Raw genomic sequence first — 14,244 nt, forward strand, 5'->3', positions numbered from 1 at the left:
CTTGGGCTTATTTGTGCAGTTCACTGTGGAATGTGGCTCCCACAGTACTCTTTCTTTCTCCATCTTGAATAAATTTCTCTTTTTCTTTGCAGGACATGGAAAATTTGAGACTCTAGGAGCTCTTGGAATTTCTTGTACGCTTTTGGCTACAGCTGGGGGCATTGCATGGCATGCTTTAGATATTTTGCAAGTATGTTTCAGTTTCTTTTGTGCACACCCTTTACTTCATTTTATTGCACCCTATTACTAATAAGGAGTAGTTCTTGCCCCTACATTAACTTCAGTTAGTTCTTGCCCCTGCATTAACGTTAGTTTCTTTCTTCTTCAAATTTGTAGTATCACAGAGATTTTAGACATTTTAAATTCATATCTTTCTGTTACTTTTCCATATAGTTACAACTTGGTGTGACACTTTTATATGTTTCAAGGTTGGAGTGCAGTGTTGATTGATTGCATCTCTTAGGAAAGTTCCTTTTCATCTGCAGGGATTGCTTATACCGACCTCTGAAATGGTTAATCAAGCTTCGCTAAATGAACATTTGCATAGCCATGGCAATGGTAACCTTCACCCTGGGATCAACATGGAGCATCCTATCCTGGCTTTGAATATGACCATTGTGTCAATTGCTGTCAAAGAAGGGTATGGAGCATTTTCTTACCGTCCTCCATGTTAAATGGTTTGGTATCATGTTAGTTTTACAATTGGGGTGTTTCTTTCTTTTTTGAGTTTTTTACGTGTGGGTCCTCTTAGTAGAGCATAAGCTAATTTTGGGTCCCCTTAGTGCAATATATCATATCTAGGTTACAACCAGACTAACACCGTCTCCCACCGTTAACTCTTTTCAAAATTCAAACTTGGAGGGACCAAAATACCCCCTCTTGCATATCCTTCCCCCCCCCCCCCCCTAATGCCAATGTTCTTAATACCTTACCAAAACTTAATTCTTTCGTTACTCTACATAAGGAGGAATTGAAGGCAGAGATAGGGGAAAGTAAGTGATCGATCTTGCATCTGGCGGAAACATTGATGCCTCGGCTCAGCAGTCGCTGGAACTTGTTCATGACGTCTAGCGGGGCAGTGAGTTCACAGGCATTTACGAGTGAGAGTTACCAATTTCAGCAGGAGAATTGGGATTCTTTCTCAGTTATTTGAGCATATCAGGGATTTCAAGGTTGATAACAATGTGGATCCCTTCAGTTCTACATCGTTTTCATCTTCTTCTTGCTTGAAAGATATACTAGGAATCCTTCAATCTGCTAAGTGGCTTCTTCTTATTGCTTGGAATTATGACTCCAAAACTTCTACTGTAATTGCTTTACTTGCTTTCAATCTGGGAATACTTGTCCTTTACCAAAGCTTTTATCTGCTCAAATAAAGACCTACAAAAGCGTCGAAGAGACAACTAGTCACACACAGATCAATGTGATTGATCCCACCTAGTTGTAGTTGCAACTTCTGATCAAACCAATCCAACTGTAGATGATCAGTATGTATTTAATATCACAGCTTTGCTATGTACAAAGAGAGAAAGAAAGATTGCCCAGTGATGTGGAAATGAACATGGTATGCTTGCTTTTGTTTTTGAATTTGTCCGTTATATTCTCGATGATGAACCCAAGAGAATGGCATTATACTCGTCAGTAATTGAGGTGCAAACCCAGTTTTGCCCAGTGATAGAATTTGAAAGCAAAAAGGAGGTCAGGAATCATGGAGGTCATGTCTCTTTCTTTCCTTTTTCTCGAATCCTGTTCCTTTTCCAAAGTAGAGATTTGAGCCAAGAGACGATGCTAATGCAAAACACAAACTCACGATTTCAATTCCATCCATTTACGTATATAAGTTTCTCTGACCATATTATTGTATGCGCTCCTCTCTTTCACTATTTTTTCAATCCATTTAAACATCTCACTTTGTTTTCCTGTCTTCCCTTACTATTTCCTTACTTCTACTGCATGCTTTAATGCATAGAGGAATTCAAAGTGGGGAGATGAATGGTAAGAGAAGTTGTGGGAAGGGTTCATCGTCGGTGTTCACACAGGTTGAGTTCGAGAATTAGAGGCAAAGAACTCAAGTGAGACGCAACGACTTGAAACCCAAGAAAACCTGTTTTAACATAAATGATATTTTAGAACTCCGCTATAGATTTTTGGAAGTAAATGTTTTCAACGAGTGAAAATCTGGCAATGACCAGAATTTCTTTAACATTAGTGTTGGCATTATAAAGTAAATAGGATATGTAGGGGGTATGTTGGCCATTAATTAACCTGAGGGGTATTTTGGTTCCTCTAGGTTTGAATTTTGAAAATACTTAACGGTGGGAGACGGTGTTAGTCTGGTTGGACCTAGACACAATACATTGCACTAAGGGGACCCAACATTAATTTATGCTCAACTAAGAGGACCCACGCGTAAAAGTCTCTTCTATTTTTTAGGGGTTCTGTATGTATCCAGTTATTGGGGATAAAACTAAATGAGTATAAATCTTTGGATATTGTATTATTATGTTATGTGACTCATTATAGTGGTTACAGTTTGGCATTCAGCAAGAGAAGTACATTTCCCTCACTAAGGCTTGTGGCTTCTTCTTCTTCTCTCTCTCTCTCTCTCTCTCTCTCTCTCTTTCATATGACTGATAACCTGTTCTGGTGATGTCAAATGGTACCTGAGTAGGTTTGATCAGTCACTGCTATTTCCTTTAATTTCTATTTTGAGACACTCTCCTTAGGGTTTAGTGGTGTCAGGTGTGCAGCCACCTATTGCTGTTATTACTATTATTTTTTAATTACTAAGAAGATTAACCATTGGTCTCTGTAAGTAGCACTCAGAATTAGGATGTAAGATGACATAAATAGACAAGAAGAGCCCACATGTGCTGTGGAGCTGTATAGAAACTTGTGAAGTCTCCTGTTCGTCTAATGCTTTATTTACAAGTGAAATTGCAAGCAGAAATAAACTAGGCAAATAAATCTGAGTCAAGCAAGGTATTTACAAGTCCAAATCCAGCTCATACTAAGGATCTAATCCCATCCAGGTGCTAATTCTTGATAGCTAATTCTATGACTGTTATGCCTTTTAATACTCACCCTCAAGTTAGAGCATATATGTTATTCATCCCGAGCGCCGAGCTTGTTACAAATGCAGTGTTAACCCTTGGACTCCCTAATGCCTTGGTGAATAGATCTAATAGTTGCTCCGTGGTATGGATATGTCTAGAAGATGTCAACCCTTGTTGTAGATTGTCACGGACAAAATGACAATCAACTTCAATGTGCTTTGTATGCTCACGAAACATAGGCTTTGATGCTATGCGAATAGCTTTGTTATCACAACAATAACATAGGAGAAATGGAGAATCATCAACAAAACCAAGCTCTTTAAGTAGTTCTTTAATCCACGTTAGTTCACAAGTAACCTGTGTCATTGCCTGATACTTTGACTCTGCACTTGACCGAGCAACCACAATCTGCTTTTTGCTTTTCCATGACTCTAGATTTCCTCCAATAGAAGTACAATAACCTATGGTGGACCTCCTATCAACTGGAGAACCTGCCTAATCAACATCCAAGAATCCTTCCACTCTGCCTATGACCATGATCTGTTGATGTAACCAGGCCCAACCACCACAAAGTCCATCAGAGACTGAACCAGGAACTAAGCCCAATTGGAGCACCAAAGGGCTGGCTGGCCCAATAATTTCCCTGATATTTTTAGGAGTCCATATCTACTTTGTGTTTTTAATTTGGAATAGTGGTTTGAGTCCCAGTTAGAGTTTGAGTTTCAGTTGGAATCAATTTTCAAGTAGGATTCCTCCTGGATAATTGTTGTTTATTTTTGTAAGTTATTTTTGTAAGTTATTTTTGACTTGGGAGATCTTTAGAAGACTCCTTTTGAATTTGTAATTGAGCTGTTGAGTTGTAAAGGGAATCCCGATCCAAAAAGGATTCCTAGTTATAGTCAAAGTTTGTTTCTTAATTAGATAGAGTCCTAGTGTCACTCCTTTAATGTAATGAGGCTATAAAATGGCTCGATACCTTGTGTCAAGATTAGATTGGATTAATAAAATTCCAGAGCATTGAAGGAATTGGAGTCTTGGGTTCCAAGAGAGATCGCCATGGCTGAGTGTGTACAACTTCTTCAACTTCTACTTCCTGTGGCAGCCTTGTGACAGCACTTTCCTCAAGTTAGAGTGAACCAGTCCACTCTTCCACAACTGAGTACAATCCCCAACCCCATTCCCCTCCCTAGCCCCATTGCAAGTGTCCCCCTCTCCCTCTCTTTCTTGCGGGAGCAGCACCTAGCCCTCTCTCTAAACCCTAGAAACCGTTCGCCCCTTCCCCCTCTCACCCTACCCTTAGGGTTGCACCTCTCTCCTCTCTCTTATCCTATCTCTAAAACCCTGATCAGTCCTTTTTTGAATCTGCAGAATTTTCTGCACTTCATCTTCTTCCTTAAAACCCTAAAACCCTAAAAGCCCAAAATCTCTCACCCCTAACCCTAAGCCTAAACCCTTAAAGGACTAGTATCCCCATCCCTAACCTACCTTCGATCCCAACCCTAGCCCTAAGAGTCCTAAACCCTATAGGTGATCTAATTCTACTTGGAAAGATCTGCAATTGCAGATTGGTAGAAACAGAGTAATTCTCTCTAGTTTCGAGACCTAATCCTAGTCTAAACACAACCCTAGACCCAAGCATTAGGAACACCACTAGGCCTCGGCGCAGGTTCCTTGAGTTTTGAGATTGATTTAGTTGCTGTCCTCTGAGTTTCAACCCAAAACAGCAAAGATTTAAGCGTTAGTTTGCTGCTGGTTCAATTTGATATGATCCTAAAGATTGGCCCAGACCCTGGGTTACATCATCTGTATGTGGTAACCACATCCAGGAGCACTTTTGAGTTTTGAGATACCTTAAATCCTCATAACACCATCCAAATGGGTTTTCTTAGGAGCAAACATGAATTGACTTCTAACACTAACTAGAAAGACAATAATTTAATTTTCCAACCAATCTTCTATACTTTTCAGGGTCATCAAAAATTTCTCCATCATCAAGCATAAGTTTCATGTTTGGGTCCATGGGAGCCTCTACAGGTTTACATCCAAGCTTCCCTATATCAAACAATAGATCAATAACATACTTTCTCTGTGATAGGAAGATACCCTTCTTGGATTGTGCTCCCTTAATACCCAAAAAGTAATTAAGTCATCCCAAATCTTTGGTCTGAGTTTGTTGCTATAGGCGAATCTTCAATTATTCTATACATGAGAGTCATCTTCAGTCAATAACAGTGTCATTAACAATGACAACAAGAAATAGCTTCCCAACTTTGGGATGGGAAGAATGCTGAGTGATCATTTCCACTCCTAGACAGTCCAAAATTAGAACGCACGGGAGTGAAGTGACCAACCATGCTTTAGTTGATTGTTTTAGCCCATATAAAGATTTCTTGAGTTTACATACCAAACCACTCTACTCTTGAGCAACAAAGTTGCTCCATATAAACTTCCTTTGGAGATCACCTTGAAGGAAAGCATTCTTCATATCAAGCTGATATAATGACCAATGGAAAGTAGCTGCCAAAGAAACCAAAATATGAACTGAAGTAAGTTTTGCCATCAAGGAGAAGGTATTTATGTAATCAATACTGTAGACCTGAGCTGAGCATGCCCATTTGCCACAAGCTGAGCTCTTAGATTAGCAAGAGTGCCATCTGGATTGACTTTGGCTACGATTACCCAGGCATCCAATAGGGGTGATGTAACCCCCAAATTGAGGGCCATTTATAGGATTAATCAACTGAATTGAACAGTAGAAATTAGGGTTCCCACAAACCCTGCAGTTATATTGTAGAGGCTTTTCTGAATGATCTAGTGTTTGGGAGAAGGGTAGGCAAAGTGTGCCTATCGTTTAGAAGCTAGGGTTATTGAAATCTAAATCTTATTTTTATTGTTAAATTCAGATTTAGGTTTCAGGGTTTTTTGGGGGTATAGAAATTAGGGTTTTCTAATTCTAGGGTTTCAAGGGTTAATAGGGGGTGGCTGGGGTTTGGATTGGAATTGAAGGTAGAGGAGAGGAAGGGGATGATGAAACAAAAGGGAATTGGATTTGGGTGAGGGGTTGGATAGATCTAGCTGATAGGAGATTGGGGTTGCTTGGGTTTGTGGAAGAGGATGAAGTGCAGAAAATTTCTGGTTTTGAGAAAAAATTAGGGATGGGGATCGAAAGTTATGGTAGTGGTGGGGGTGACTATGGCAAAAGGGGTTGGGATTTGGGTGGGAATTGGGAGACCTAGGGTTTAGGATTTGTGGAAGGGCGAGAGGGCTGTCACAAGAGAGAAAAGGAGGGGAAAGGCCAAAGGGGAAGGTGCATTTGGGTAGCGTTGCGGAAGAAAAGGGCATTTTGATTTGGGGCTGTGATGGGTAATAGGGGTTGGGGAAGGAAGAAGGGATGCCACAGGCTGAGAGAGGGGGAAAGGAGTAGGCTGCTATGGGAAAGAGAAAGGGAAAGGTGGGGGTACTTACTTGAAGTAGAGCTTGAAGAAGGACAATCTGTATGAGCAAGAGATCATAACAAGGCTTCTGCAGGTTTCCTTCGTTGGAAGCCCTCACTCCAATTCGTATTCTGTAAGCAAAGCTGATTTGTTTACAAGTGTGGGGCTATATTTATAGCAGTACATCAAAGGATCCCTCCTAGGACTCAAATTGGAGAACAAAACAAACTAGAATTTCTACTTTACTTATGACTCCTGCTCTGCTAAGGACTCTCACTTAGCAAAGGAAACAATCTACGACTCTTTTAAATAACTCTGAACTAAATACACCTGCAACTAGCCCATAGGTTCCTAAGCTCTTCCATACTTCTATTGGGATTTTAAGATGACCTTGTGCCTTGCCTACTTTCATCTTCCTTAAAGCTTCTTTTACTTTGGACATTGAAATTCTCCATATATATCCCTGAAAATTGGTGCCATGGTGAATGGTGTAATCAACCAAATCACAGATACCTGAAGTATATTCGGTAAGTAAAAATTATTTTTATTATTGCTATGCTATTCATTACTGAGGAGTATGTTTATTACACCTACACAATTATAACTGAGTTAAATGTACTGCAACTACTAATTATTTACCACAAAATTGATATCTTTGATAACGAATAAAATGTGATACAATTGTATCCTGTGACTGAAACCGCCCACTTTTTGCATATTTTCTGCCTGGCAGTGCTTCTGTATATTGTAATCTGGCTTTGATATCAATTCATAGAGCTTTTTTTCGTGCTTGAAATGATTTAATTTATTTGGGGTACTTATCCTGTGTTCAATGTCTTGTGAATAGCCTTTTTTGGGTAACAAAAAGAGCAGGGGAAAAGCAAGGAAGTGGACTGATGAAAGCGAATGCGTGGCATCATCGTGCTGATGCTGTCTCATCAGTATTTGCTCTCATTGGTGTTGGTAATAACTCATTTTCAGATACATTCTATTGTAATAACTGTGATAAGATTATTTGTTTTGACTAATCTCATTTTGTTGGACTAGTTGATGCCAGACAACTAGGATCTAGTACCTGAACTTACCAGATGCAATCTTTAGGGGATTTGGGATATTCTGGGCGGGATCTCTAAAGTCTTTTGGAGATTAACTGATTCTTTATGAATGCAGGAGGTTCTATTCTAGGTGTGAAGTTTCTAGATCCTCTTGCTGGGCTCATTGTATCTGGGATGATTCTAAAAGTTGGACTTGAAACTGGCTACCAGAGGTATACGTCTGTTGTACTTTGTATCACCAATTTATAGGGGGGAGACCTACTATTTTGTTTTCTTTTCACAAGACCAACTCTAGAGAGCTTGAACTGCCTGGAAGTTGGATGTATATTTCTAAGTTATCCAAGCAGTAAAAACCTGTGCAATATCTTCCATTTGTAGTAATAAAATTATATTGGGCCCAAAAAAAAAAGTATTAATATTATCTCTGGTGGTAATATCCAAGCATGCTGATGTAATCCCGGATTGAATTTCCCTAAATCTAAGGGCTGCCCAGGAATTTCAGCAAAGAGGAGGGATGATTCAGGGTGTTTGGGTATTCTAAAGCTCTGAAAACTCTGCTGTAATGACCAATTCAGAACTGAATTTTAATGTGTTTTCCAGATCTGAGTTTTATAAAAAAAAAGGGACTGAAAGACATGGTTTTAGGGTTTCAGTTAGGTGGAAGGACGAGCTGCTGCTTCTGTTATGTAATTTCAGAACTCTTCCCAAGGTGTCACTGTGTCAGGGTGTAGGAGAGAGATAGGTTGGGTTAAGTGCAGAATTTTTATAGTTAGGGTTTGTATGTTTTAGGGCTTCTAGATTGAGTAGGGGATGATTTAAGGGTTCGGCTAGGCTAGAACTAACTCTGATTTTGTTGTTTTACAGTTTCAGTATTAATCCTTTAAGGCTATGGTTCAAACTAGGTTCCTTACTTGACTTAGGACTCTTGGTTAGGGTTAGGGCTTCGTCCGATTGGGCTTAGATTAGGATGGAGGGTCACTAGGGCGAGGGGGATGATATTCCTAAAGTTTGGGACAAATCTAATGGTGTAGATTTGACTTTGAATTTTAGGAGAAGCTTGCAGGTAGTCTAGAAGCAGAGGGAGGGGGTCAGGAAGGGGTTGGGGTTGCTGTTTAAGTACTTGGAGTTGAAGGTAGGCTACTGTGAGTGATTGATGGCTGCTTGTTGAATTCTTAGACTGCTGAAATGAAGAAGAAATGATGTAACAAGGGCTAGGTCCCCTAAAATTGGGCCAAAAAACCAGACCCCAAAAAGGCACCTAGAGCTGGCCGAATTCCCCAGGTGTATTTTGTTCATTTTTTCCAGCCCACTTTTGGGGCTCAATATGGGTCTTCATAGAATCCTCTTGATTCAAGGATCATGGATCTACCTTTATTTTTCTGTTTGAGTCAGTAGTTTGAGAGTTATAGTCCTTTTAAAATATTGTTGAGTTAGTTAATTGTGGATAAGGTTCCTTATCAAGTATTGTAAATATGAGTTTTGAGTTAATGAAATTATGAATTGAAGAAAGACTCGAGAGAAGTCATGGGATCCTCGGGGGGGTGTTATGCGGCTGGTTTATGTGCCTTTGTTCTTCAAGTTTAAGATCTTCGCTGTCTTCTCCAAGCTCCTGTCTGCAGAATTCCAGCAAGCTCGCTCAACTTCAAGTAAGTTTAGACACCTTCTGACCCTTTCCCTGCATCTCTAGCCATTCCCCATTCAAAGCCTTAACAGTCTCGCCATCTTCTCCTTCTTCCTGCAACACCAGATCCTAGTCTCAATAGGATTCCCTAAATCCCTGCCCAGATTGAACCCATTCAGCCCTCTTTAGAATCGCCTAAGCCTATAGAGCCAAGTCCTAACACCATGTTACCCAAAGCAGGCTAAAATTCTGGTTTTCAGAATTTCTGCACTTCGACTTCTTCAAGTAGAAGTTGCTGGAATTCTAGAGTTTCAGAATCTGAAATTTCTTAAATCTGGCATTAGATCCAGTTCTGGTTGGAGAAACATCAATAAGAAACAGTTCTGATCTGAAATTTCAGCAACGCTAACTCTTCCCCAACCTCATCCAAAACCCTAGAAATTCAAATTTCAATAAATTTACTGTTTACCCTACCCAGCAGGTTCTTAGACCCCTAAAACCCGTAGCCAGAGCATCCAAAAATCCTAATTTTGTGCTGGTTCCTATCTAGAAGATCCTGAAGATCTAACCCAAAACCCTGGGTTACATTAAGAAAGGCTGTAAATAGATGGTAGGTTGCTTGATCTTGAACAAAATCCTTTACTCAACCATGGCCCCCTCAACTAGGAAACCATGATCCTCAAACTCAATAACTTTGTTCAATAATCAAGACTGAAGAATTACAGAGAATACTTAGCTATTTTATAGTCTTTACAAGGAAAGAAGAATTGGACTCAAACTCTACTGAGACTTAGAGACCAACTTAATTATCACCTAATAATAGACTTCCTAAAATAAAAGATTACCTTCTCTGTTAGAGTCCCCTTTGGGAAAGACTCTTTACCTAAGTAACTCGCAACCACTAATAAAGTCAAATCTTAATCAAAAGCAAACTCCTAAAAAATAAGAACCCTCGTTGTTTAAAGTCTTATCTTATCCATAACCTAACCAATTCCAACACAACTCAAATTAATAAATTACAATGGACTGGGATTCTTTCATAACTCACAAAATACTAATCCCAATAAAAAAAAAAAAAGATCCATAACTCTTGGATTGAAGGGTTTCCAATCAGACCCATCTTGAGCCCTAAAAGGGCTGGAAAATGATCAAAATACCCCTGGGGGTATTCACCCAGCTCTGGATTGGGCCTTGTGGGCCTCAGTTTTGGGCCCAATTTTCTTTTGGGGGGGGTCAGCCTTGGTCACATTGCATGTTGAGTTGTACTCTCTTAATGTTCTTAAATTTTTTGGAGCATTTTCTTTATCAACTCATTCTCTTGTTATTTTATGGTGGATATTGCATAATTTTTTATTCCAATTTATGATCGAACTTTTCTCCGGTTCTAAACATACTCTTTATTTGACATGTTGGTTGGTTAAACCTTTTAGTGTCATGGAGCTGGTGGATGCTGGAGTTGAGCCACATCTTTTAGATCTTTATAAGCGAACAATACTCCAAATTGAGAGGGTCAGGGTAAGAACTATGCTTTTCTCTTCTTTTCAGTTGGACATATTGTTTCTTGTATTCATGGCTTAATTTCTGCATCTCATACTATGATCTACATGTTATTTCCTTTTTTTTTTTTCCGGTTTGCATGATTTCCTTTTCTTCTTGACATTGGATATTCTTATAAGCTGGAGCATAGATTCTTTTTAATTGCACAAAGGTATTTAACAGGCCCCCTATTTAGTAATTTATTGAGTGATGGATAACCTTATTGGATTATTTATATGATATAGATCTTTTATTTTCTTACTTTGATATTGATTTGTCTATTTTTGACGAACTGACGTGTTATTGATGCAGACCCAGCATTGAATTGGCCCATTTTTCTTTGAATTCAATCTGGGATTGGTAGATATGGGTGTTAGGTCTTTGTTTGATAGGTTTATGTGGTCATGAGCATATTTTATGGGCCCCCAAAAGTTCAGTGCCTTGGTTAAGTATGGAAATAGTTTAATTAATTATCTTAATATTTGTAATTTCTGCCTAAGTTATAAGGGCAGAATAGTCATTCCTTATGTTTTATTTTGGCTTTAGGTTTCCTAGTCTAAGTTAATTAGATTCTAATTTTAAGTTAGAGTCTAGTGTGGAGCCCGAATTAGGAAGAACTCCAGCATCTTATGTATAAATAGACACCCTCCAATCAAATGGAGAGATTAGACTAAATATTGAATAAGAAAAGCTTCTCTTCGAGTAATTCCTCTATTTGTTAGAAAGTCTTGGTTCTATTAGATTATCATTTGGGATTTGAAGATCCAAGGCTGAGTGGGGTTCTAAAGGTGAAATCAAGCTTGGACACTTGCAGCTGGTTGAAGGTAAGAGGTCAATTTTCATTTCTCCATCTGAGTATTCCGTCCTGACTTAGGTCCTAAGTCCTACCCAAAAGTAATTTCATAGCCACTAGGAAGCCCTGGAGAAGAGGACTAGATTGTATTGGGCTCCTTGTGCAGCCCATTGTCTTGATCTTATGTTGGAACTTGGAAGACATGAAATCTTAAAGAATACAGGAGGTGATAGCATAGGCAAGGAGGATAACAACATTCATCTATAGGCATATAAGACTATAACAGGCCACGAGAATGAGGACATATGGGAGGGATCTGGTAAGCGTTGTTGTGAAGATTCGCCGCTTACTTTGGACGCTCCATACTAAAACATAAGGATAACTTGAGGTGCTTATTTATTTATTGAGATTGCACAAATCTATGTTGTCAAGAAGAACTTATCTGAAACAATATTTGCTACTACATTTTAGCATGGTGTTGAGAATTGTATTAGAGCATCAAAGCCTCTCATGGTGGTGTTGAGGATTGTTGATGCTGATGAGAGACCAGCTGATCGTTTCGCTAACCAATCAAAAATAAAATCCTATACTAATCTAGCTAGCAGAAAGTACGGGGTCGAACTATGGGGAACTAAAAGGCTAAGTTACTAAGATTGAATTCAACAAAACTAAATTTAAATTAAATCTATTAATTAATGCAAGAACTTTAACTATGAATACGTGAGGATCTTTGGGATTTCAAATCCCCAATGCTTTTCATTAACCGATATAACTCTACGCTTCAAAACAAAGGATGGTCTTTCCTAGATATGGCCTATCTTCGCAAGACTATCGTCCTTCGCCGAAGCTTGGCATGCTTAGTTTGCTTAGCTATAGAACATCTTTGGCCAGACTCAAACACAGTCAACTAGAAGATGTAGAACAAACAAATTAATGAAATAAGCAATGGTTCATCTACATCCCAAAGAAAAGGAACTAGCTACTCATTATAACAAAGTTCATAAAACGAATAAAGATGAAATTTAGAGAGAGAGAGAGAGATGTGGTCTTCTTCTTGAGCAATGAGAGAGCTAAGAGACAAGATCCGTGTTTGCCGTTGTCCTCTCTTCTCTGTGGCTGGCTTCTCTTTTATGTATCCCGCACACAATGAATTCGTCCTCTTTACCCGTCAATTCAACCTTTATTCGTTCGGATTCTAAGAAAACTCAAAACTAGAAAGTTGTAGATATTTTCATTATCTTTCCATAGCATCTTTAATCACCGCAATCCGAGTTCATACAAGAGAGATATGCCCAAAATACTCAAGTTGGGTCTGTTTACACGATTTTTAGATCTTATTACCAATTTTGTTCCTTGGACCTCCACTTGTTTCCAATTTGGCTAAGATTAGTGCTCTCCTTGCATTACTTAAGTTGGATCTCAGCATTCATGATTTCTTGGGCCGCAAGATTGAATCCCCTAATTTATTTTAGTTAAAATCCTTTAATATATTTTCCAACTTTGCTCCACATTATCTATAGTAACCAAAATCACTTTATTCCTGAAAAATACACAAAAATACTCAATTGGCTCTCTTTTAATTAACTAAGTATGGAAAATTAAATCAAATAAATAATGATAAATGCATGCTTATCACCAGCCATGCTGGAAGTTTATATAGCCATGTAAGACACTATGAGGAAAATAAAGGAAAAATTTTGAGATAAAGAAAGAATATGGAAGAAAGTGATCAATATTGTTGATAGGTGATGGGAGTGTCAGATGGAGAGACCTTTTGATGTGAACAAAGTGACCCCCCTTGCCCTAACCTCATTGTGGCACCAAGACCCACCTAACCATGCTGGCCGAACCCCATTCTAGGGGGTATCTTGGTCATTTTTTCAGCCCTTGAAGGGCTCAAGATGGGTATGGTTGGAACCGCCTCCATTCAATGGTTATGGATCTTTATTATTTTATTTTATTTTATTTTATTTTATTTGGGTTGGTATTTGCGAGTTATGAAAGAGTTTGAGTCTATTGTATTTTCTTAATTTGAGTTGTGTTTAAATTGGTTAGGTTGTGGTTGGATAAGACTCTTTAACAAAGAGAGTTTCTATCTTAGTTCTTGTTTTTCACAAGTTTACTTTTGTTTAGAACTTATTTTTATAAAGTGTTTGTGGTTTATTTAGTTTGGAAGTCTTTTCCTAAAGAGGATAAGGTGTAGTTAAGTTGGTCTCTAAGTCTAAGTTGAGTTTGAGTCAATTTCTTCTTTCTTTGTAAAGGCTATAAATAGCCAAGTTTCTCTACAAATCTTTACTCTTGATTATTGAATAAAGTTATTGAGTTTGAGAATCATGGTTTCCTAGTTGACGGGACCATAGTTGAGTGAAGGATTTTGTTCATGATCAAGCAGCTTACCATTCACTTTGCAGCCTTTCTTTTTCATTCCAACAGTCTATAAGCATTCGACAAGCAGCCATCAATCACTCACAGTTGCCTAGCTTCAACTTCAAGTAAGTAAACAGCAACCCCAACCCCTTCCTAACCCTATTCCTCTTCTTCTAGACCACATGCAAGCTTCTCCTCACTTCCCCCCCCCCCCCAAATATACCTTTTGAGTTTTTTTACTTGTCGCCCACTTAAGTGAGGGTGAGACTCTTGACTGCCCACGTAATTGGGAAAAATTACTGGTTAGCCACTTCTAACAAAACCGAAAATTACCCGTTACCCAATGTTAGTTTTTAACCTTGATTCTATTAGTGAATTCAAA

General features: G+C 38.7%; 1 protein-coding gene across 1 annotated transcript in view; it reads left to right on the forward strand.

Moving 5' to 3' along the window:
- The window catches only part of LOC149019238 (metal tolerance protein 2-like), a 56,543-nt gene that overhangs the window by 2,796 nt on the left and 39,503 nt on the right, over positions 1 to 14,244 (forward strand). Inside the window, exons 3-7 of the mRNA XM_089153279.1 lie at positions 93 to 190; positions 486 to 640; positions 7,338 to 7,453; positions 7,661 to 7,757; positions 10,597 to 10,681. Coding sequence (XP_089009405.1) covers positions 93 to 190; positions 486 to 640; positions 7,338 to 7,453; positions 7,661 to 7,757; positions 10,597 to 10,681 — 551 coding nt within the window. The remainder of the gene's footprint in view (positions 1 to 92; positions 191 to 485; positions 641 to 7,337; positions 7,454 to 7,660; positions 7,758 to 10,596; positions 10,682 to 14,244) is intronic.

This window comes from Hakea prostrata, chromosome 4 (assembly GCF_041222555.1).
Source record: "Hakea prostrata isolate BN-2017 chromosome 4, UWA_Hpros_2, whole genome shotgun sequence".
Taxonomy (NCBI): domain Eukaryota; kingdom Viridiplantae; phylum Streptophyta; class Magnoliopsida; order Proteales; family Proteaceae; genus Hakea; species Hakea prostrata.